Source organism: Apus apus, chromosome 11 (assembly GCF_020740795.1).
Source record: "Apus apus isolate bApuApu2 chromosome 11, bApuApu2.pri.cur, whole genome shotgun sequence".
NCBI classification, from domain to species: domain Eukaryota; kingdom Metazoa; phylum Chordata; class Aves; order Apodiformes; family Apodidae; genus Apus; species Apus apus.
Genome location: NC_067292.1, coordinates 17,186,097 through 17,212,229, shown reverse-complemented (window position 1 = coordinate 17,212,229; position 26,133 = coordinate 17,186,097). Strand labels below are relative to the sequence as shown.

The window sequence follows — 26,133 nt, the reverse complement described above, 5'->3', positions numbered from 1 at the left end:
GCAATTTCAAATTACAGTATTTTGGGTTTCAAAGATAACACAAGGAGAGTAATGGTGTGGGTTAAAAGAAGCTCTGAGTGTGAAATACAGTTAAAAAAATAATAATTCCATTTTGAGATTTTCTTGGGATGAGGTACATAGCTGCAGACATTATGGTTTTGAAAAAAAACTTCAAGGAGACAGTTCCTAATACCAGGTACCTGACTAACCCAAATCTGCCTTTCTTTATCTTAAGGAGAATTGTATTTGTGCTTTGAAACTGCTCCAATAAATGACCAATGCCAAACAGGGGCCACTTTGCACTGATCATTAATGGGATTGTTAGAGCACGTATTATACCAAAATCTAATAATTTTGTAGCCTTTTTCCAAATTACCCTGAATCCAAATTACCCTGAACTGTACTCTGCTCTTGTGAGACCCCAGCTGGAATACTGTGTAGAGCACTGGAGCCTTCAGCAAAAGAAAGACGTGGAGCTGTTGGAGGGGGTCCAGAGAAGGGCCACAAAGATGATCCAAGGGCTGGAGCAGCTCTGCTGTGAAAACAGGCTGAGGGAGTTGGGTCTGTTCAGTCTGGAGAAGAGAAGGCTCCAGGGAGACCTTAGAGCACCTTCCAGTGCCTTAAAGGGTACCAGGAAAGCTGGGGAGGGACTTGTCACTAGAGAGGGCAGTGACAGGACAAAAAGTGATGGTTTTAAACTGAAAGAGGGGAGATTTAGGTTAGACATCAGGCAGAAAATTGTCACAATGAGGGTCATAAGGTAGTGGTATAGGTTGCCCAGGGAGTTGTGGATGCCCCCTCACTGGAGGTGTTGAAGGCCAGGTTGGATGAGGTTTTGTGCAGCCTGGGCTTGTGGGAGGTGTCCCTGCTCATAGCAAGGAGGTTGGAACCTGACGATCTTTAAGGTCCCTTTCAACCTTCACCATTCTACGATTATGTATAAAAGAAACTAAACTGATTTTGTAATTTGTTTGTATTTTCTACGCTTATGTCTCAGTCTTTTCTGGTGAAGCAGTTTGTGTGCTTCATACAGGTGCCATAAAAATGCTGTTTCTTAGATCAAGTGATGAAATTTCTGGACTTTGTAGTTTTAAATTATAAAGCCAAATAGTGGGCTACCTTTCTCATGCTGGTGTTTTCACTTTTAAATTTCTATATTTGCTTTATTTTCTTAATGTATTGAATAATTAACCAAAAGATAGGCTGTAAGAAAGTAAATGATATTTACTTTTTGCATAGAAATTGAGATTGTAATGTCCATGTTGCCTTTCAGAACACAGAATGTACAGTTGTAACAAGGCTGCCCATTGCCCCCTATGCAGTGTGGTATCGGGCCCATAGGTTTGAAAATATATTGTTGACTAGTAGTTAAGTTGATATGTTTCAAGTTTAGCACTTACAGCTGGAAAAATAATTGTGCATTGGGAGGGCTGAAAGGTGCATTACCCACAGATGGCTTCTGACCCTTAAGTTTATGGACTTCACTAGGAAGATATCAGGGCCATTTCACCAAGACATCTTAAGCTGTCTAAAAGTGAGACTGACAATGACTTCAGCTTTCTCTAGCTAGCTTACTAGAACTCTGCTCTTTGTAGAATTAAAATTTTCAATAGCATCCTAATGTATAAAAACCTAAGGATGCTTTGTGCAGCATTTTTCTTTCCTGCTTGGGTCAGCATGTTTGGAATGCTGCAGGATATAGTTCCATACTAGCTTCTCCTACAGAACAGTGTTTAAAAGGATAACTAATACATGCTTGGTAGGTGCTTCGTGATAAATTGGTGGCAGAAGCTCTTAAATACAAAAAAAAATGTGGACTTGAAGGCTGTCTTAAAAGCCTGCCTACCCAGTGTATTTTTGGAATACCAGAACTGCTTTAAGTATGCAGAGTTTTAATACATTTACTAGTCTCCTAAAATCATAGCAAGGTTGATTTTCCATATTATTGATCCTGACATTTTGATTTACAAATATGTATAGGAAAATATCACAGTATAAGACTGTAGTTCTGAATTTAACCTTTACACAAAGTAACCAAATTCACACTCTGGGATTTTTCCTCCCCCAAATGCAGTGAAGCAATTGTTTTTCACATCAAACAGCTTACAATACTCTAAGTGTAATACTTGCAATACATCTCTTCCATGTTTTACATAGCTAATAACTGGATGTAGTTGAATATTGGTTATTCTAAGGTGTCATTCCACAATTTGGGGATCTTGATATCCTCCAATTAATAGTAAATTCTTGCTAACAAATTCTCTTATCCCTGGTTGGCTTATTTTCCCAACAGAATGATTTATGTTTAATATGCATTAATTCTGCTGGGATGGGAAGAACACTGCTTATGCTTTCAGTGTTCCCTAAGAGAAACTGCTTTCTTTAAATCTTGTGAAAGTGATGGAACAGAAGACGACCACAGCCACAATCATCTTCTCTTTCACAACTGCAGTGTATTACACAAAATATAATTAATGACATTGACGAGAAAAATAATTAAATCAGAGTGTCTTCTATTTATCCTGACAACATCAGGCATAGTAATTAGTATCTTGCTCTTGATACCTATTGTATATTCTAGGAAGCAGCTTACTATTGTTCTTTGCATGATGAAATAATTGTCAACACTTACCAATAAAAAAGCAGGGCTAACAAATTTCCAGCACAATCTCCAGTAGAGGCCTGGCTTGAAGCCCATCATTTGTTGAATATCCTCACTGAATCTGTCCACACCTAGAGGGGATGATATGAACATTAGATTGGTGTAGGTTTAAACTGATGAGAAGCTTGAAAGCCCAAAACATCTCATTTTTCAGAAAGTAGACAATAATGACTTCCAAATCATAAGACATATAATAACATTGGTGTCCTTTCAGTGGCTAGATGTCTTTTGACAACACTGTGCCTTTGAGCACTTAAGGTCTATTTCAAATAGCATTACTATTGACAAGTGGCATTTCACCTAGAATTTAAGTTGTGAATGGGATGTGCGTTTTTTTTAATAGATGCGGACTATTGTAATCCACTTTCTCAATAATGACTGCACTGAAGAAGAACCCAGAGCTTTCTCAAAATGCTTACTGATAATCAGATAGAATCATACTATTCCTAACGTATCAAAGGAGGCTTATTTGCTTCACATAATGGCATATGTTATGTATCATTCAGTGTTTCACTAAATACCACAAATGTTCGTTATATCTATGACAAATGTCATTTCACCTTCTATCACCTTTCCAAGGAACTGGGTAGATGCTGCTTCTGTTCAGTGTAAGTATGTACAAAGCTACATTAGCTAAAAACAGGTGGCCTTTTAAAAAATATCCTGTGTTTTTTAAAATTATAATACCAACTAGAATCTTCTAAAATTGCTACCTCTCTATGCATCTACATATCTAGTAACATAGCTGTTGTAGATACCTTAGAAGAAACATGATCAGTTTATGTGACTAAAAATCAAGAGTAGTCAAATTTTACCTGCTGCAGTAATTAAGAAAGCAGAGGATAACATGAAAATCATTAAATGAAGGCACAGATCAGATGAATCATGCTTATTCTACTGGGAATACAGAATAGGGGTTTAGAAACATGGATGGCTTGATTATTATCAAAGCCTTGATAGTAACATACAACAGTTCAGTATAAGACTTTGTATATTAGCATGCAAGAAGTAATATACAAGATTGCTACTGTCAGGAAAACTATCTAACAGTGTTCCATTCAAAATAACTCAAACATTAACTGCTTGTAGTGGGATTCAGTGCAGTGCAGAGAAATGGAGACACCAGAACAAAGTGTTTAATGAGTGACATAGTGGCCAGATGAGGGAAAGATTACTACTTTGTAAATTATTATACTTGATGTATTCAGGAAGTTTTCTTTTAATCCCAAGTTCTATTAGCTAAACAGCAGAAATCCAATTTTTTTTTTTTGCCATTGATATTTGTTTGTTAAGAAAGGATGCACACTTTACCATAATAATTGTTTCTTTCAATGCATATAAGTTCAGTAGGTTTTATTTAATTGGCTTGAGCCAATTTATTTTATTTAATGGCTTGAGCTAGTCCTCTACATGCAACCAGAATGTAACATATTTACAAGGTCTGGACATTGGAGTGTAAACTTCCCTTTGATTTCCATCCTTCCACCTCCCCAATATTATGTACAGGTGAAGCAAAGCAGCCAGAAGGATCTGCAAATGCTCTTTAAATTTAATCTAATTCTATTTGCAGTGCCTTCTGTGAACTTTAAAGTGACTGAATTTCAACTGCTATGAATACTGAGTGAAATTTATCATTGTACAGAAGGTCAAAGACAAGGACTAGATATCTCAAAAAATGTTATTCATAGGTTTCCAGACAGACGTACCCAGAGCACAAATCCTGCTTTGTGTTCAATTTCTGCTGAAAGTGGAGGATGAGTGGGCCATGGTCTCAGAATGCTTTTTCAACAGCATGTTTTTTCAATATTATATGTATTTGAATAACTGTTCTAAGAATTAACCTGTGAAGTAGAACATAGCTATAGCTAGAAATGATGGTACCTGTAGGGCTTGTTTTTTGTTTTTGTTTGTTTTGTTGTTTTTTTGTTTGTTTGTTTTGGTTTTTTTGTGGTTTTTTTTTTTTTTCAGTTCTTAAAAGAATTTACCCAGGTTTTATTTGTGATTCTGTAGTATAAACTGAAACTGTGGATGACATGTCAGTTACAGGAAGGAACTGGTAAACCACAAACAAAACTGCATATTGCTTGCTGGAGACCTGGTGTTGAATATTGTAATAACCTCCTTGCTTTTCCAATGAAAAACAAGATAAACTTGCAGTTTAGGAGCAGGTCCTGATTAAATACACTGAACCCAAAGACAATTTTGGTGTAATTTGTGAATGAATTAACACTGTAGCTGCCTGAGAATGTCTCCACTGTAGTGGTATATTACAGGGCAGTGAAAATTTGGGCCACATACATTGTGTTGTGTTGGCAAGGACATTAAATCAATATGCAAAAAAGAACAGGTTAGGAAGAAAATGGAAAGTGGGTTTGGCTATAAATGCAAATTACCCTCGTCACATTGGGACAACCTTTTTTCATCTCAGTGATGCAGAGGTTAGACAGAATGAAAATCTACATGTTAACAGTATCTCCTGTACCTGTTGGCTGCGAGTCCTTTATAAGTAATTTTGCTCTATGGGCTCAGCCAATGGTTTCAGAACCACTCACTTGCACAGAAGCCCTTGAGCAGGTCCTGGCCCTGAGGTGAAACTGCTCAGTGGCCATAGCTGAAATAATTTCTGGGCATGTTTCCAAAAAATAGTGTCATAGCTTCAGCAATCATTTGGATCTTTAAGCAATCTTTGTGTGTGTTGTTTTCCCCCTCTTGTCTTAAACTCTGTGATTCTTTTATATGCTTGAAGTTTTTTTTTAATTTGGAAAGTAAAATCAGTAATAATGCCTTTAATGCCATCCATTTAAATGCATGCAAGAAATCAAATTAACTGCACTCAAATAACATAATAGTAAGAAAAAAGGTATATTGAATCAATCTTGATGTTATTTTGCACTTTGTTCCCTTTCTCTGTGCATGTTACTTCACTGTTTTTTCTCCCATATCAAGTTTTACTTGGGTGCACATCTGTAACTGTATGAACTCTCACAGTTCATATGTGAATTAAGAGCTGTAATGAAACTGTTTAATTGATCCATCTTATATTTTGGCCCTTGAGAAATCACAATAAGTGATATAACCATCATATTTTTCCTGTTGGAGGAGTGCTTGGGAGTTCTCTAGTTCAGCCTCTTGCTCAAATCAAGGTCATCACAATATCCAAACAACTTTTTTGTTGTCCAGTTTGTTCTTGAAAACCTCCAAGAAACAAGTCATCAAGCATTCTTTGGACAAGCTGTTCCAATGTTTAGTTGTCCTAATATAGAAATTTTTCTTTTCCTCCTTTCAAATTGATCGTGGTCTCTCATGTAGTCTCCTGTCATGAGACTGAACAACAGTCTCTTTAATTCCTGAGTCTCCTTTCTAACTGAAGCAATGTTACTTGTTAGTGGGTGACCCTCACCTGGTGGCAGTAAGGGAGAAAGCCATACCAGTACCATTCCCAAAGGGCAGCTGTGCTAGGGTAAAAGCAAGCAGAACAGTATGAAACATTTCCCCACCATGGCAGTGCAGTAAGCTCTCCAAGCTGGTTTGCCACATTTGTATTTTCATTCTATGGAAATGTGAGCATTCATATTTTGTTTCTCGTGCCAGGCACACATCCATACAAAAGCATCTGTGAGCATAGATGAGTACCATGCAGTCAGTACTTGGTTATTTTTTTTCTCTTTTGCAAAATCAAACAGTGAATCTTGGATTTTTCTCAAATAAATGCACCCTTTGGTCTGACATTTCAGTCTGAGGGAGCTTATTTAGGGAATGATTTAAGTAAATGAAAGCAGTAAGTTTTCAGGTGAAGATGCAGATCATTGCTAGCTCATACTGAGCTTATTCTAGTAATTCAGGGAGATGCTCACACTAAAATTTAAGTAGAGATTTTCTGTGAATGAAACTGAAGAGCAGTTTTGTATCAGTGGGAGAGGTGTATGGCTTTTCTTAGAGAATTCATTAGAGGGATGATACCAGAGTTGCACAAGATGAAAATGGTAACAAGCTAGCAGTTGTATCTAAAATATATCTGTGTAGTAAAATAAACTTGTTCTCCCTTCTCTTACAAATACAATTGGCCTTTGCAAGAAGAAACTTCACAGTAACTGGTCTGAGGTATAATATGAACTAAATTTCCACCTTTTTGGTCTGTGCCAAAATGTCAATGCTTGCCTTCAGGCTGGCTTAATATTCAGCTGGGTCATTAAGGCAGCTGGGGTCTATCAGAAAAAAAAAGAGGTAGACAAGACCATGCCAGCTTTAATCAGCTTAAATAGCACCTGGGGCTGTAATAAGTTCTTTAGAAAGCAACAGGACATGCTGTGTCCGTAAAAATATCTGTCAGCTGCTTAAGACAAATGAATAGATACATTCCTGCTTATGGGGAGGCAGGAGAGAGAAAGGAGAAAGGATGAAAAGATGATGGACAGAAGATGATACAAATAAACAGAAGTTTACTATCCCTGGCTTAGTCTGTGAACTAGCTATTGTGAAGTGCAGTAGATCCTATTTTAATAGCAGCAGATAATAACTTGCCCTCACTCAGTGAAGAATGTTTTCATACCTCTGCTTCTAAGCTAAGCTATGATGACTCTTTTGCACTCAGCTCTCTTACATGGATTAAAGACAGTTATCTGGAAAATCTAGTACCACCACTATTCTGAGAGAGAACAGAATATGAGCTGCTAGCTCCATGCTGTTGTTGGGTGACAGAATTAATACATTAAAGCCAAACCACTATTTCTTCAGTAGACTGAATTGCTTTATGCATGAATGTCCTTCGTTCACCTGTTATTTATCAACTGCGAGAGAGAGGCATAACTTAGTATGAAATACTAGAAATACTATCATTTATGGTATCTAGGATGTTGAATATTCCATACCATGCTATGAAATAGTATCATTATTAAACCACTAGTTTTACAATTAAGTCTCAAACAGGAAGAATTAATGTAGGAATTATTGTAACTCTCTAAAGACAAATTGCCTTTATTTGTATTGCATGGAGGTATCTTTAGACTGGCCCTGGTGAACCAGGGAAAGAGGAACAGGTGAGTCTGTATTTATGCAAAGCCACTTGCTGTGAAACTACCAGGTATATACCTGCTACTGCAAGTCATCGACTATGTTAATAGCTGCAAAATACTGGCAAAAGTAGTAACATTTCCATCCCACTGCAGTCTCCTTCACCAAGCAGTTTTATTTGGCTCTGTGCAGGGTTTCAAAGTTTGGCCAACTGAACGTCTGCCTTCCTGTCACTATTCATAGATCAGATGCAAATCACTATGAAACCTGGCTTGTCATGGTTTCGTATGCTCAAGGGTCTGCTGTTTTTCCTTAAAACAATATGTAAGCCTGTCATGAGCACTCAGGATTTTAGAAAAGATTTTGCAGGTGCAGAATTAAATGCTTACCATAAAACCAGGAAACTCCAATTGCTTCCATTAGAACAGCAAACAATATTGAAGTCCCAGCTGCAAATGTGTCCAGTAGTGTGAGTACATAAATTCCACCCTGGTGTTGAGGAGTTAAAAGGTGCAACAAAACAAAGTTATAAATAGAATAATCTCAGTAGTTTAGTTTTTAGTTAACAAAAATCTGCTTTACCTGAAACATTATCTTAACCCAGGTGTTTTAATATGGAGCTGGTGCTGCCAGTAAGTTCATATTTGCATACAAGAGTGGAATCAGACTTCCAACTGTTTTAAAGAGGCTTTCTTTCACCTGTGTCCTCACTTGTCCTAGTTTGAGCCAGGGTGAAGCAAAACTGAGCAGGGAAACACAAGCCTCAGCTTGGCATGATTAATGAGTACTGCTGGCACTTGAAGTTTCCAGTGAAAGTTGAAGGTACTGACTAGGGGGGACTGTTCAGCTCATGGGACAGGGTCTGTGTTCAGCATTTAATGAAGATCTTCCTAAATTATTGGCAGGAATGGAGCTCTACAAAAGTTTCTTCAAGCCATTATGACTCAGTTTGTACCTAAGTCAAATTCTTAGGTAGTCCAGTGAATCTGCAGTCTTAGACTGATGTCTTCTTTTCCCAGAGCGCCTGCATCTCTTTTCCAGTGTTTTTGCAGAGGGAGCAATTGCATGTTAAGTCTCTGTTACTGGCCCAGTGCAGAAGCAGCTTTTCGTTGTTTAGTTTCTTTGCTGTGGTGTTACTGAGCCTTTGCTCAGAGGAGAGAGCAAACCAAACCGTCTTCCTTTACAATAGCACATTTTTTCCTTCAGTGGTTCATGACTGAGAATTCTAAATGAATTTACTAATGTCTTGTTTTACTGGTATTTTTTTTTAGCTACAGTGTAACTAATTTTTGCTTCACTTTGGAATATGGTATGAATTAGTGTAAATTACATTAGCCCAAACTGAATAAAATTATTTAATGAGGAATGGAAGACCATGGTATGTTTACTTGTTTCAAAATGAAGCTGAATAAAGTGTTTCAGAAAATTTTGTCATGTGTAAACAAGTGAAGTCTTTGCAGTTGCAGTAGATTTCCTTTTTTTTTTTTTTTTTTTTTTAACAAGGAAATGTAATCTGGCTATGTCTGTTCAGAAGAGGAGGAACAAAATACTGTTTTCCATTTATTTACTGATGGCATAGCACTTGTACTATTTACTATTTGTACTTGTACTATTTAGAGAACAGTGCTTAGGCCTTGTCTAGAATTTCAGTTCTGTAGGGACTTGTCCAGAAACTGAATGAACTTTGTTTGTTGTGTTAGAAAGAAAATGTTGCTTCATGAATGACATTTGAGTTTAACCTCTACACCTGCTCTAAATAAATGCCTTAGCTATCAGACTTAGTAAAGTGAATGATAAATGTTTTTGTAAGAAACATGTTTTGAAAACACAGCCTTAAAATTTCAGACAACAATACCAGACCAATTAATTAACTGTGATGGGATTTTGCTAGTATTTTGTACACTCTAGAAATTATGTTCTTCAGTTATGAGAGCAAATACATTTGGACAAGTCTGGGCAGTTTTGTACATTCCAGCTGCTGAGTCTAAACCAATTTGTGTCTAAACAGATGCCATTATTTAAAAGCTAGAGCTAACTTGTTAACTTGAACTGTTTCAGCTCACTGGAAGGCAGTGGAATTGCAGCCGTTGACACCTGTTCAGGTTCTTAACCACCAATCTTGTACTTCAGGAAATAGTGTTCCAGATGAAACTTTGAATAAGGAAGGAGCATGTCTAATTCCTTTGGTTACAATGGAGATAGCATGATATTAAGGATGTGTATTTTAAATTATGCAAAATATATCTAATGTATCTATTTTTAGAGTCTCAAGTGTTTTCCAGTTTCAGAAAATTAGAGTAAAAATATTTGGGTGTTATTTTAGTGGGAAAAAGAGCTGTGTTATTTATAAACTTAGGCCATTTCAGTAATCTTAGTAATAGATCGGAAAACCATTTCTAGGAAACAAGAGAGAGGTTTAGTACATCTACTTACATGTTAGCTATGTCAAGTTTCAGTTGTTTCCTGACATTTTTGGCATCTTTGCTTACAGTGCTTTGCTTTTTTAGTCAAAAAAAAAAAAAAAAGGAAGTTCTCTCCAACCTAGAACGCTTTAATTAGTTGTCAAAAGCCAAGTGAGGCAAATCATTCAGAATTATGGAAGGGATAAATTCAGGTTACTAGATGTTCAGGATAAGTTGTTTGTGTGATTTTTATGGTCTTAAGAATAAGAGATAAGATCTAGGTACATGAAAGAACATGAAGAAACACAGGGGAGGGGAGATCATTATTCTAAACTCCTTTCACAAAAAGTGAATGCTTCTTATTTGTTTCAAGAAAAGAAGAGCAAGATGACTAAGGGTCTGGTCCTTGAAATTCTTAGTTTCTCACACAGGTATAAGCACCCAACATAGTTCCATATAATATGACTTAAAAAAAACCCCATAAAACCAAACAAAAACAACACTAGCACAGATTGTTCTTTGGAACAAAGACTTGTGGGTTCTGTTGATAGTTAATGATCTTGTGTAAAAAAAAAAAAAGCAGAGAAGCTTCATGTAGATAAGAGTAAAATTTGTAGTCTGACCTTAAAGTTCTGGAAGAATTACAATTTATAACAAAAGTAGTCTCCTGAGCTTATTCATATTTCTCTCTAATGAGATTAACTGCATTTTTAAGGTACCTTATTGATGGAAATTTTATTATACTTACATTGGTGATGCAAAAAAGAGCAAGTAGGAAAGTGCCAAAACTAACACCAAAGGTGAAGAGTTTTCTGTGCTGCTTCAGAATTTGGAAATCATCTGCCAAGCCAGTGATGACAGCCTCCATTCCACCCATCTGAGGAAATGAAGGCAAGAGCTCTTGTTAAATGCTACTGATGTCTGTAAATACAGATGAAAGAATATAAAGCAGCTTGTTTAATTCCCAACCCCTGTATGATTTCTTCCTTTTCTGCTGTAAATCACTGGTGTTCTAAGGTGTAATTTATTTTCTAGTGGTAGGGAGCTGTACATCAAATGCAATTGTTGGCTCAATAGCCATATCCTCTGTGAACCCTGTGCTGTGCTCACCAGGATAGTAAGTGGCCAGTACTTCAGGAAAAATGATAAATATTGAAATATATTTTTGGGAGAAGCTGGTTGCTTGAGTCCCTTCAATATCAAGACAAACACAATGAGCACCTAGAGCAAATGTACTGAACAAAAAGATTAATTGATTCACCAAATCCATTTGACCAGAATCTTTGCAGATCCAGCATAATCACTACATAGGAAGCTTGACTGATAACATGAAAGAATTTAACTTTGTTTTCTAGAAGTGAATGCTGAATGTTAGCCATTGTTTTGCAATAAACTTATCAGAAGTTGTTACAGTGTTGTCATTTAAATGATCTTGTAGAACATGGAAAGAGGCAGTGAGGATTATTTTAGCTAAGGACCACTTCTTAGTATATCATAATTTATTCTCAATGTTAATTTCCTCTGCCAAGATAGATATTTACTCCAAAAAAAGTTTGTAAACATTAGTTTCTGTCCTTTTCCTTGTTGATTGCTTAAACTTGAATGATCAGATTTCTTTGCTTCTACATTTTGACAGTTCCATTTTTGTACGGATGTCTGTATTTCTGTGCCACTGCAGGCTTATATGCATGAATAAAAGTATTAATATGTAATTCTTCCCTTTAGCTTTAGGAGTATTTGATTTTTAGTTTTAAAGTTTTTAATACTCCCTGCAAGGACTTGATCAGTTAAATGTGGCAGGAGAGTTGAGAAGACCACCATAAAAAGTACTGCATGACCTAAGTTTTCATAAGTAAATAATGAAAAATCCAGAACAAAACATAAACAAGCAAATCCCTCTTCTTTAAGAAAGAAAGAGCTAAGCTTGGGTGCAGTTTATCACTTCATAGTATTTTAATTAGCTCCATAGGAAAGAGCTTTCTCTACTTGAAGGAAAAGTGTATTCTGCAATCCAGAGTCTTTGTCACTCAAATGTTTCTTTACACTGCCTTAAATTTACTGCTGTGTTGCAAAGTAAAGTGTTTTGGATCTAAACGCTTTTGAGCAGGTATTTTCTTAATTCTTCTCTGTTCCTACTGATCATTCATGCCCTTTCACTGTGCTAAAACTTTCCATCCTTCGTGTTCACTTACAATTGAAAAAATGGCCAAGCTACAAACCCATATATAATCTTGCCTCAGACTTTTGAATAAGGATCCAGATCTTAGAGTACAAAGACAAACTTCATTGAACCTGATCAGGAATCAAAAAATTCAAACACTCTGGAAACATTTAGGCCTCAGCCTGACCTTTATGGCTCAGACCTTGCTCCACAAGATCTCATTCAGCTATTTGTCAATGATTATCAAATCTCCTGACTGCCACCTAATTCCTCTTTGCTTTGCTCTCTTCAATGGCAGTTCATTCTTTCCCTTTCTTTTCCTTGAAAATGAACAAAGTTTTCTGAAGTTGTGAGCAGTGGAAACACTGTCTTTTGCCATTTCCGGCAAGAAGTTCCTAGATTAGCTCTCTACATTCAAAACTACAAAGGACACTTATGTGCTTTAAAATAGTAAGAAACCCCCTAGCCTACTAATAATGAATATTTGTTCACGGTTTAGTGTTCCTTAAAGACCCTGTTTATTTTTCCCAGAATTCATCAGCTTTTAAGCTATATATAACAGGATGTCTTGATGTCTCTTTGGCAAGAACAAAGCAGTACAAATGTTGCTGGGGGACTTGGGATATTTTCTGCACTGAAGTTTCTGTGATCCTGATTATCATGATACAGTAAAAATCATTGCATTATGCAAAGAGCAAATACACTTGTTAGACTAGACATTTTATGGTAGGATACTAGTAAAATGAAACCACTATGGAAATATTCTGGTGTGACTTTTATATTTTGCGTAAATTTACAGGAAATTCTGTATAATTGCTTGCAGAATAAATCAGACTTCTTTTAGACATTGTCTTGAGCAGATGAATGAATTTCAGCACATGTAAAAATCTCTCCTAGAAACTACTCTATTCAATGTCTTGCTTGTGGCTTGTATTTTGCAAGTAGAGCTCCAAAACCTTACTGCAGATTTGTAGTAGTAATAGTTCATAGCAGTGATGTTGGGTCATACCTTTAAAAAGTAATAATTGTTGATGAACAGCTTCTCTAAGATCATAAAACACCAGTGGTGGCTAATTATATTTGCTGGCTTGTAAAAGAGTTGATCTTTTCCTAAACCTCTTAAATATTGTGAGTCTTTAAGTGATACTGCCAGGAGTAATACTCTTGGTAAGTTGGCTGTGACTGTGAAAACATTCAGGGAATGTACAGAATGTTTATTTGAAATGTAATAAAGCCCCTGTCTAAGGCTGATACCTCTCCAGTTATAGAATATAACAGTAAGGGAAAAAACGTCGAGGCTAGAAGGAGAAAGTACTCACAGAACTGTCGATGCCAAGAGTGAGGAGCATGATGAAAAATACCACAGCCCAAAAGGTAGACCCTGATAGAGTAGAAATTGCTTCTGGATACAGGATGAAAACCAAACCAGCACCTGAAATAATAATAATTAAAAAATTAAATTAATTATATTTCTTAGCTTCACAATACTGTTCACTTTAATAAGATTATGACTAAGATGACTTTTACGTCAGTCCACATCCCACTCTGAGTAGCTGTTGTATGAAAATTTGCATGCTACTAAAAATATATCTAAAATTCTTTAATTACTCATGACAGTTTTGTATTTAAAAGATAAATCTATCCCATTCTTTTCCACTTCTAATAATCTTTTATGGGATTCACAGCCTTACTAGCTATTTTTCAACTATGTATTAGAGAAGGAACTCTGTGTATGTGGACTCCACTGTCTGGCAGGTGAACTCTAGTATGTCATGAGAGACATGGGAACTGAAATCATGAGTGACCTGTTACCAGTGAAAGGGCTCTACAGCTCAGCTTACCAGAACCTTCCAAAACAGTAACCTCTGGCACTGGGAAGCAACACTTTGACAAAGCACTGTGCAGTCGTAAATGCTTGTTGCACAGGCTGAAATGGAGAGGGATAGAGTGGTGGGGAACCTCAGTTCAGTAGGTGTGAGATGAACCAATGCCAGTTACACTTCATATTTCAGCAAGGAGTTCTAGTTCCAAGTAATTTAATTCAGGTCACCTCCATGAGATTTTCACACACTTGTTTGAAACAAATAGAGACCCATTTGCAAAGAAATGGTGGACAAAAAGGGTTAAAACTAGTATGAAATTAACTTCCTACCTTCAGTGGCTACATCCTCGATTTTAACTTTGTGCTCATGAGCCATGTAGCCCAATATGGAGAAAATTGCAAATCCTGAGATGAAGCTTGTGACACAGTTAATGGTACTAGTCAGCAAAGCATCCCTAATGATGGAGAGAAGAACAGCCCAGTGGAAAAAACACACTTTAAATGATTATTTCACAGCGATACGAAGATTCATGTGAAATTATTGTGCAATTATCCTGATGATCAAAAGCTCTTATCAGCTTACTGTGATAGAAGAAAATGATATAGTTCTGTTTAATATTTTTATTTAAAACTGAGTTATGTTCAAAAAAATAAAGCTATGTTAAATTTTATGAAGTTAAAGGATAATGTCATCATCCTAGCTGGTAGCCTGGAGTGAAAGAGCCTTACTGTTCACCATTTTATGTGAGCAGTTATTCAGGACTATTTCCAGACAACTCCAGAAGTGTGTTTTTAGCAAACTGCTGTCATTCAGATGGCATTGGTAACCATTCTTAATCTGGAATTAGGTCAGCTATTAAGTCAGCTGGGCTTTTCTGAAAAAAAATAGAACTCTTGTTTGCCAGATAGTTATGACAGTGAATTTAATTTAAAGGTTAAATATTATACAATGTGCATCCTATAGTAATGATTGTACAAAGTTGTGGGTTTTTATCAATCTGCCATGGTATTATGGTAGATGTATGAATTTTCCTGGGTATTAATAATCCCTATTATGAAACCTATCTTGAAGATCAGTAGACTTCTTTAGAAGTCTACTTTATCTGCACAGTGTCTGCTATGTTGTCTTTTGCTGTATATGACCTTTAGAACAGAGGACATGGCTCTGTGATCATCAGTGACGTTTAATAAGCAGGAAGTAAATATGATTTCCTTTTATCAGTTATACTACTCAAAAACATAGATGCCATACACCAAATTTTATTACTTTATTTGATAACATTGAAAAACTCAAGTCCTGCAACTCCTAAAGTTTTTTCTTGAAGGAAGGCTGGATGATCAAGGGGTACCAGATTGGACCCATGAACTCAAATTCTTTTCAGTTATTAAAGAAAATTTCTAGGTATTTGTCACTGCTAAGATGGCAACAGTATTTCTTGTTTCCCTCAATTAAAAACCATTCTTATGCAAGTGAATAATTCTTTCCACTTAGTAACTGAATTAAGTGATGCTTATTTCCTTATAAACTGAGCTGAGCTAACTCTCGGTATTTTGCATGGAAAGCTAGATCATAATTTAAGTACAGATTTTAATATATTCTGGCCCTGATTTTCAGTAGTATTATCCTACTCTTACCAGCACTGTTCCTCTTGAGGAAGTTGTGTTTAATGGGGGACAGTATAGTGCTGACTGCAGTGTAGTGCCTTCCTTTGGAGACTGTTATTTTCAATTTTTTCTGTTTCAAGAAATCCATTTGAAGAACATATATCAGCACATTATGGAGTTATTTGACCAAACAAAGGATATTTGTAAGTGTTGTAAATGCTACTGAATTGAAGCTTTCTTTTATCTAAAACTCTGTAAATAATGAAACTACAGATTACTGTTAGAGAGAAGGCAAAGCTTATGCAACAACATTGATGCGATTTCATATCCAGTCTGTGGTGGTTTTTTAGTTTCAAGTGAGTTTTTTTTCTGTTTCAGAGCAGTAGAATATGTAAGAAAGACAGTTTTATAGTGAGCTGCTATGAGATTAATGCAAAATTATTTGCAGAAGACAATGTTATTTTGGAAGACTGCTATGGCTAGTGTTCTAGCTGAAGGATTCTCAAACCTGTTAATATTTCCTACTGCAAATAATCAGCTGGCAACCTAAAGTCACTCTGAGTTAAGTACCAAACTCTCTGAAGTTACCAGAAGTATTCCACAATTTCTGTTTTCCATATGTTTGAGGCAGTTTAAATAGATACATTTTCATGTACATTCCACTTTAACTTTTTGCCATCCTTCAGTTCACAATGTATTATTAATACATGTGTTTTCTGAATTTATATTTCGTGGGAAAATTTAAAGTGCTGCTTGTTTTCATTCCAAAATGGAATGTTAACAAAACTTCTAAATGTTGGAAGTTCTTAGATGCTGTGGAGCAGTCCTGGTTGAGTTTTCATGGTGGCAATTCAGCAAGATACTTATAACTGACTTGATTTAAAGTGCATTCCTAAATTGAAGATCAACATAAAATACCAGAAATACAATCCCAAAGAATAGAAACACTTCTGGAAACTGGTACCCTTATTCTTTTAGCTCCTGGACCTGTAAGTTTTCATGCTATGTTCACTGTTGTCGTTAATAGTACTTTTGAAAGGCAAACATAAGCACAGTTTACACAGCTGTCTATAAAGTCCAAACCTAATCCCATTTGATTTTGCTGTACAGCAGATATCTTGGCAGGTTTCTGCTGCCAAAATTTCAGTAAGGAAGACAGTGTTTCAAGATTTGGGCTAGTTGCTATGTCCCCACAAGACTGACCATCATTAATAAATTACTAAAGATAGCTTAGTACTTATTCTAGCTGCAGTTAAGAATAAAATAGTACCATTCTGAAGCAGTAATGAAAGAATAGACTGTTTTACCTGTAGCAGTTGTTGTCAAACTTATTGTAACTGGCAAATGCAATTAAAACACCAAACCCAGCTCCTAAGGAGTAAAATATCTGAGTAGCTGCATCGATCCATACCTGCATAATGATACCAACATTGTCAGTGTCAGCTCAATCCAAAAGATATGTCAGGGAAATGGGAAATGCAAGAGTGTACAAGACAACTGGCTTTTGAAAAATGATCAGCACTTATGCTTATGGGAGAGTAAGTAGTTCTCAGCCCCCACGAGATGTTACATGGAGCACAGTCATGGTCTGGAATGGCTTAACCCAAAATGATAAAGGCTGAGGCAGTGGGCAAGTTCTCAGTGCATGCACACTGCTAGCGCTGTGGGGTGTATTACTTGGATCTGTACTTCTGAGCTTTTACTGTGTACTGAAATGTTTACATTAGTTTTCTCCCTGGTGGCAGAAATTCACTTCTGATGGTCCTTGTTCCAAGTTAGTTTGGAATGTACAACCAGAAACCTAAAAATAGTTAATGGGTCAAGGCAGGACATTTTCTTTCCCATAAGAGAGCTTTGTTCATGGAACTGTTAGTACACTTTACATGACAAGGTCTTGTTCAGAAGCTGAAGAATGACTGACATGCTGTGAACAGAACCATGCAGGCCATCTGTCACCTCTCCCACTTAGCTGGAGATGGAGTTGTTCTTGTGATAGTCATTAAATTTCGGTAGATGCAGTTTGGTCACTTTAAAGAACTGCGCACTAGGGAAAACATGTTTTTAATGCTGTAATGTTCTCTAAAGTGACCCTTCAGCTCAGCATCCACTCAACATGTGTAAACAGTGGTCAGGAACAATGCCACAGTGCTGGTCTCCTGAATGAGAAGCCTACCCTGGTTAATGAGGGTTTCACTTATTGAGTTATTTACATGGAAATATTTAAACAACCATCTCTGTCAAAGGTGATTAAGCCAGCAGGGTGAATAATACTCAGCATTTCTCAAAATGAGATCTTTGGTGTTTGATTAAATTTGGCAAGTGCTCAAGACTATGAAAAACACTGGATTTCATCTTCGTCCATCTCTACAAAATCAGATCCAAAATGTCTATTCAGGAGCAGCTTTCTAACAGATCTAAGCAGCTCATGATCTCCATCTGCATTGGAATTTGAATGCTAAGCCTTCACATTTGACCTAATGGAAATAGTGCCTTACCCCATTCTAATGTGGTATATGAAAGCAGTTATCCTTCTGATCTGTTTTTTTGGTGGTGTTTGTTGTTTTTTTCTCAGAATAGGTAACTACAGACTACAGTCTGTTTGAACTCTGGGTTTGTAGAGAAACTTAATTTTATCAACTGATAAGAGTTAATTGCTTGAAAGAGAATATGAAGAACAATCTATAATGTGTTTATTGCAAACCAGTGGATAGGTGGGCATTTTAGATTTTTTTCAAATGGCAGTGCACAAGGAGGGATGCAAAGCCTCCGGTGATTTTTCTTGTTTTTTAAAACTTTCCATAACTTGTTAACCAAGTGCCTGAATTTTAAAATTATTTTTGCATAAACTATAACTAGATCTGCATGCTGCCACCATAAGGATCTTGTTTTCAGTGACGCTTTAGCTCTTTTGTGTCCTTCCAATGGAATTGTACTCATTGAGTTTTCCGTTCTCACTATTTAGTGCTGTTAAGCATCTGCTTGAGTCCTATTGATTCAAATAAGAGGCCAGCACCTGCTGCCTACCGAAGGAGTTATGTATATGCTTGATATCTGTTGAGTAAGAGTCTTGGCTTATAGTAGCTGATTATGAAACACATTGAGAAGATCAAGGTGAAGGAGAAAAAGGGCAGAAACCAGAAATTATTTTAGAATTGATTAAGTACAGAACATTTCCTTTGTTAGAACAAAGCATGATTTGAAACAGACAGTGGGGCTGGTTCTTCTGCAGTTTAAGCTCATGTACTCTGTTCACTTCAGCTGAATAGTTTCTGATTGATGTGTAGTCTAATCGATTTTATGGTAGTATATTGGGTTTGTATGCATTAAAAATGAAAACATAGAAGCTTTTTACAGGAGTCAGTCATCAGTCTTTACAGCTTTTTTCATAGTTGTTTGTGCCATTATCATCAGTTCTGCGCATACTCTTTCCCTGTGTATGTGGATTTAAAGAATTACTGTGCTGTGTGGAGAGGAAACATGTGTCCCCCCCAGAGGTTATATAATATTCTGAAAACTTGCTCAGGTGTGTGAAAGAGGGAGAGTCTTCCTCATATCTGATACAACTCTGTATTTATTGCTGATTCTTTCAGCAGGACAGAAGTGTAGCTGCTGTTTTACACAGAAGTTTAATATGTCATTTGTGCAGTTGAGAGTATTATGGTTTGTGGCTTCTGGACTTTCAGCAAGGAACAGAGCTCAGCATTGGTCTAGTTAAGAGGTCCTTAGTGGAATATTTTCCTCTTCTTTTTATAGAGACACCCTTTGTGGATTCAATATCCTTGAAAATGGGATGTGTCAGGGATTGCTCAGTGCTTTGCAGTATGTGGCCCTATAAAATGAGGTGGATCTTGACATTGATCAGGATATTGTAAGGTCTTTGAGAAGAGCACTGGCAGAGCCCTGTGTAGGTCATTACTATTTGTGACTTACAGTCTTTCTTTGTTAGATTCTTCATTTGGGAGAAAAAAAATAATCAGAAAGAGTCAGGGACACACTGACATAGAACTGAAGGAGGAGTTCATTCTTTGGAGCCTGAGGACAAAGATTAAACACAGCAGCAGGAATCCCAGTCTCAGAGCAGGAGAAAGGCTGATGTGACAAATCAGTTTGTAAACTGATTATAACTGATCTTTAGTCTTTTATTGTTATAGAGTAACTTTTTTTTGTTGTTGTCTGAAGAATTTAGTCTTAGAATCAAATGATTTTGGGGTCATACAAAGAACAGCTGCAGAAATATTAAGACAAGAAAGAGCAGTGCACAGAATATCCTTCTAAAAGCAGAAGACAGTTATGATAGAGGCCTAGATTCTGACCTGATTCAGGCTGGCACAGCTCCATAGACATCTGATTGAACTTGTCATGTTTTTTTCCAAACAGCACTTAAAATATCTAAGAAAAATTTAGCAACTCCTTTGTTCATCCTTGCATCTTTGTATTTATGTGTATGTATAATCATGAACTACTGAGGGTGGCTACTGCCCTGGTGACAGCTGTGGATGAAATTCCCATATTTGAAGTTCAGTTTGGCTGTTTCCAGATGGAGTGAGGTGGGGTCTGGGTTATGGTGATAATATTTGTTGTTGAAGAAACACCATTTTTGAAATTTTGTACTACAAAACCAAAGAAGGATTGTTTTGCTAAGAGTAAATAAAAAAATTCTGGATTCTAACACTCAGGGCCTTTATCTGCCTTTTTAATTATTCAGGAAAAGTCAAGCTAAGATGCATAGGAAATGTGTGGTGCAGCTATATACAGACATCTCTGGAAGCTGCAAATTTTTAAGAGAGAGAGCTATGTCCTTCCTTTTCAGTTTTGTAACCAATTGAATGGCCTCAGGACCCACCGAGAAAGCCACTGTCTTATAAGTGATTTATTACATTTTTAGAATAGCATAGTAGTAAAATCTATCTGTAGTAATCAGATAACTGTTCTTCATAGGTCTGAAATGCTGGTGATTTCATGAGCTAGTGACTATACTCGTAGATCTTGCTTTATAATGGATGAAATAATTCTTAATTCCAAGGTGCTCCACGAATTGAGTTGCTTTGGATTTATTTAATGAAAATGTTTTGCAGTGTTGTTAAATGATTCAGGGATATGTACGTTGCTTTAACTAGTAAGGTTGAGAATCTCATTTATATGAAGGACCATGATTAGGTGAGTTAGTCCTGGCTTAGAATGTTTATCAAGGTTTTCATAGGCCAAGATTTTTGTTTACCAAGTTAATATTTAACCTAATGATCCAAAAAGCAATATTTTATTTTATTAATTTTTTTTAGGGAATTCTTAGCCTTTTGAATACTAAATTTTTGCATGACTCATATCACATATAAAGAATATTGCAGTTTGCAGGATGCACAGGCTTTAAGGGACTGCCATACCTGAAACTGTCCTCATACAGGGTTTTTTTTGTGATCAGAATAGTTTGGGTTCAGGCTGAGATAGTTCTGTTGTGGACAGTGTTGGAAAGTTGGACTGTTAGGGACAGTGGACTTATGCAAAAGTGGAGGTGTGGCTACATAATTTCAGAAATTAGATTTAATATTTTCAGTTTTCATTACAGGGGCAACAGGTTTAGTAATAACAAGGGAATGTGAGCAGAAAAGTACACTTACTGTGGCTTCTTTTAATCTTCTGAAATCTATGTGCAGGTATGCATTTATTCCATTGTATGCACCAGGCAGGGTTATTCCATGTATTAACAAGACAAATAATACAACATAAGGCAAAGTGGCTGTTATCCAAACAACCTGCAGACAACAGAGATCCCGAAGGTTAATCAGCTGGTACAGAAGCTTTAAGAATGTGTGAAAAATACAGCTGGCACTTTCTTGGTTTTGTCCATTTAGTTTGATGGAGAGATTATAAAGGATATTTTGGGGGAAAATGTATCATGAGCCTTTCTTGTATGTATGTTTACAGATACCAGTAGGAGACAGTTTTGACAAACAGAAGATGTGGAGTGCTTGTAGTTAGCAATGTGTGTTAGACTGCTGATTAGCTGTTCAGCTCTGTATATTTGTTTACTATCCAAATGCAGTCATTTCCTGATGTTAGGTGATGCTTTAGTGAAAGTGTACAAAAAGCTCTCAGATGTATCCAACCCTAGAATGTCTCTTGGGGTATTTTCTGAGGGATGTCAAAGAGGAATTTCAAATTAATTTCATCAGTTATTTATCTTGTTGTGGCATTTTTTTTATAATAAAACCAAAGCATCTTAAACCATCAAAGTGCCAGTACATTTGGCTAATAACAGGAGACATATTTAAGTCAATTAAAGGTCTTTAAATATATTTTCTGGATGAAACCAGTAATGCTGAATTGAAAATAATATGCAAATAAATTTCCAATTAGAACATCTCACAAGCAAAACTTCTTAATAAAATAAAGGCTGAATCTGGGTTGTGTATTTCCACTGTACATATATGAAGACCTTTCACATGGGTTGGTCCCTGACGATCCCTCAAAAGCAGTAATTTTATTCTCTTGCCTTCTAAAGTTAGGGGACTTCTTAAAGGAGACAAAGAATGTAGTGGAGATAAAAGGACAATATGAGCTCTACCTTTCCTGAAGTCTTCACACCTTTCCACAGACTAAAGAAAAGAATGATTACCACCACCAACAGGCAGAGGGAAAGTTGCCAACGAGGCAAGCCAAGGTCATGTATTCCACGGCTTTCATGCAGGTGCAGAACTCCTCGCCTACATACCAGATACACAAAAACAAAATGAAGTCACTGGGGGAAAGAGGTTTTTACATATCTCATCCTGTGGGCAGCAGAAGTGGATGCTGCACTGCAGTAGCAGCTGCTTTACTGACATGGCTAGCAGTTACTGACGTTTGTTCTGTGCTTGAAATACTTGTGCTTCTTGAAGCAATACTTGAAGTATTGTGCTTCTTCCCACAATGACTTTATGGTCTCACTTGTTGACACTCATCAGTGTCAGTTTAGCACGATAGCACTCTCCTTCACTGGAAGTGCTTGGGGATTTTGGAGGTGTAATTTGTTGATTCTTGCTGAAACAGTGAACGGATGCCCAGAGAGGCTGCAGAATCTCCATCCTTGGAGATTTTAAGACTTGGCCAACAAGAGTCTTGAGCAGACTGATTTACTTTTGAATTTATCTTTGATTTTTGGTTAACGAGTTGTATTAGATGACCTTCAGAGATCTCTTCCAACCTGATTTTTTTGGTGATTTTTAAATAAGCAAACAGTTGGCTTCCAACAACTCGAGCTGTTCCAAAGTTACTTTCAAATACTTTTTTAATAGGCTATTGTGAGGCTCCAAATGGGAAAAGTGTTTTGATAAGAAAAGCAACAGTTGGTAAATTTAAATTGGATATGGTGCTCTGTGTTGTTCACTGAGACAGTAGACTGATAGCAGAGGAAATTCTGGTGCTTACCAGAACAGGTTAATTCCTTTGAGATCTATATAGTGAAATAGACTGAAGTATAGAAAAGAGAGTTTGACAGATGATATCAACAGTGGGCAGGGATGTTTGATTGCATTCTAAACTTACTGGCTTGGGCAGGGGTAAGTGTAGCCAGGAAAAGCTTCACGGGCTTCTGATCAGAATGTTTGATCCAGGATCTCAGGAGGGTTTTGGCAATCTGTGCTATCACAGTTACACTGCTATCTGTATCCGAGCTGGGTGTTGTTGGATTATGATATGTAGATGTCTGCTCAGAAAAACTGATTCTGAACTTACATTCTTTGTGCCCATTTAACTTTTTGGTTTTCTGGCCAAAATAGTTATCTGGATATGTAAAGCAGTCTGTTTCCTTTTGTGTTTGCTTTCCAAGAGGCAGCTAGCCACGTGTCTTACTGTTTGGAACACCTGCCAGAACTGCCATTTAAAATGTAGGATTCCCAGGATTTTTAGGAGAATCTCTATTCCAAGAGTTCGGCTCCCTTCATCAGTGTAAGGGATCTTATATAGGAAGAGAAAAATACTTTTGTAACCAGTCAAAACAGATGTGTAACTGGGCAGCTAAGCAAGGAAATCTTTACAGGCAGCTGCTGTTTCTGAGCTGTAATTCTGGCAAGTTTTGCTTCCTTTTCCTTTTTTCTTTTTTGTTCTTCTCTCTAAGACATATTGTCATTTTTTTTTTTTTTTTTAAGGGTTGTTGGATTGTAGTTTGGGAATGTTTACCTATTAGAAGGTACATTTCTGTTCCAGCATCAATATAAAGTATAAAAAAATCTAATGCTAGACCGTGATTTAGGTTAAAATGTGCTGACATCTGAAGAGATGTATGAGAGAAGGCTAAACTATCTTGGTTTGAAAGATACCATACTATAATGTTGTTTGAACAAGTAATTTTTGGAGAAGGGCAGATTTGAAAATAACTTTGTATTCATCTTATTCATATCAGTTACCATACACCAGTGATGCTATAGAAAATCCAGTTAGCTCAACTATGACACAATTATGTTTCACATCAAGGAGTACTTATCTCAGGAGCAACTGAGGCTCTTTTTAGCGTGTCTCTGTTAAGGCAGGTTGGGTGATAAATCCATGATTTATAATTTAGATTGTACCCAATCATTGTCTTATACAAAGAGGAAAATGTAAAGGAAGAAATACTGCAAAAGACTGCAAGATTTCACATTCAGGAAGTTCTGAGGTCAAAACACCTGAATTTTCAGCCATTGTATATTACAGCAGAACAATGGAACATGGTCAACATCTATTCCTGAGTTGAGTTTGCCTTTACTAGCTGCAGGATTATTTCATTTCCCAATGGGACATGTACAACTCATAGATAAGATGGGATAAACTGATATCTCTAAAATCCCTAAGCCAGGGAATTGGAGGAGATACAGCACCAACTGGCATCAACATGTTATCTATTTTTAAAATTATGTCCAAAGTTACTGAGAATGTTTAAAGTAAAAGCCAATTTGTCCAATTCTGCTAACAAAATAAACTCTCAAAATTCATAATGCTGAGTCAAACAGAAAGGAAAATCAGAGGCAGTAAAACAACCAGAATTACTATTTCACCTGTTTGTTATTGAGAAAAGAAGGAAAGTAGATGACAAATATATGCAAAAAGGACAAGAAAATGTTATGGGGAAAAGACAGAAAATAATAACAGTTGGAGCCAACAGAAAGTTGAAAAAGGACCTATTATATTATGCTGAGCAAAACACAAAAGGAGCTAATAAATTGTGTAAGCTTTCTGATATTCTAGTCAGAGCTCTAGCAATATTTAGTTGGTACAGCACCAAGAATAAATGAACATGCACTAGAGAGAAGAAATTACCATCATTATTATTATTATTATTACTACTACTACAACACAGGGATTTGTGCAAAGGAGTCTGATTTATGCTAAGACTACTTTCTGTGTAAAAGAGTGTAAATTACATTTGCAATGACTTTGAGACTGTACATCACTGTAAATATGAGTCCCAAGGGTCTTTCTGCCTATCTGCAAAAGGAGCAAGAACATGAAGGGATTTCAGATTGAAGCTATATTCAGAGATCCTGGTTTCTCTCTTAGGAAGTTTTCTTCTGGTCCTCTCCTTCCCTGTGCTCTCTTCTGGGAAGATTTCCCTGGTCACCCAATAACTCTGGCACCAGTTCTTTCCTTACTTCCACACTGCATTCAGCTGAAGGGAAATAGTTCACCTCTGTTAAAATCAGCAAACAGCAATGAGTTTGCTGGTACCACTGTCTTTTGTTTTGTCTTTGTGCAGCATGTGGGTCCTTTTTAATTTGGTGTCAGATCACGAAGAGTTAATAGGAAGCCCAGCTATCTGGTATTCACAAATAAACCTTACTAAAGGCACATTATTGAGGAGGCAGGAGGGCAGCTGCTTTGTGGGACTCAGTAAGTGAAGAATCCAGTCATTGTTCTAATAATAGGTAGTGTTGGAACTAATAAATCCTTCTCTGTGTCTTAGTGTTCCCATCTATAAAATAAGGATTATTATAAACCTTTACTTTGTCTCCACTCTGACCAATTCAGAACATACTCTTTATGGAAGTGGTATTTGAGTATAAACAGTATGAACCAAACGAAAGCAAAAAGAAATGTCAAGGGTCGTGATCTGAAAACTACTCTGTATCCTGTTCACTCCAACTCCTTTAATCCACAGTCAGAAAACAGCAGGTAAGAATTTCAGGTGTAGAATTCTCCTAGACTTTTTTATCATACTAGTGCTTTCTAAGGACTTTGTGAGAAGCCTTTTGTATTATTCATCCCTAGGGATATTTACACAATTGTAATTTGGAAATTTAAAAGGATTTGTGCAAGCAGATCAAGTTAAAGATCTTGGAGTAGTCCTCCTTTTTTTCCAATCTCAAATCAATTATAATTTTAGATTTTAACTCAAATATGATTACGCAACTCTAGAGGCTGATTCTTTGTCTTTTCATTAAAGGCAAAAGTGATTTGCCTAAATGTGACATGATTATAGAAGTGTCATTCATCTGAACAATTATGAGATGTGTTGTATACA

At 36.6% G+C, this 26,133-nt stretch overlaps 1 protein-coding gene across 1 annotated transcript in view; it reads right to left on the bottom strand.

The window, feature by feature from the left end:
* SLC6A2 (solute carrier family 6 member 2) overlaps positions 1-26,133 on the bottom strand; it is a 63,816-nt gene that overhangs the window by 6,489 nt on the left and 31,194 nt on the right. The window contains exons 4-11 of the mRNA XM_051629688.1: positions 22,225-22,363; positions 21,278-21,412; positions 16,970-17,073; positions 14,388-14,512; positions 13,555-13,667; positions 10,823-10,951; positions 8,062-8,161; positions 2,633-2,733 (exon numbers count right to left, since the gene is read on the bottom strand). Of these exons, the coding sequence (XP_051485648.1) occupies positions 2,633-2,733; positions 8,062-8,161; positions 10,823-10,951; positions 13,555-13,667; positions 14,388-14,512; positions 16,970-17,073; positions 21,278-21,412; positions 22,225-22,363 (946 nt within the window). The remainder of the gene's footprint in view (positions 1-2,632; positions 2,734-8,061; positions 8,162-10,822; positions 10,952-13,554; positions 13,668-14,387; positions 14,513-16,969; positions 17,074-21,277; positions 21,413-22,224; positions 22,364-26,133) is intronic.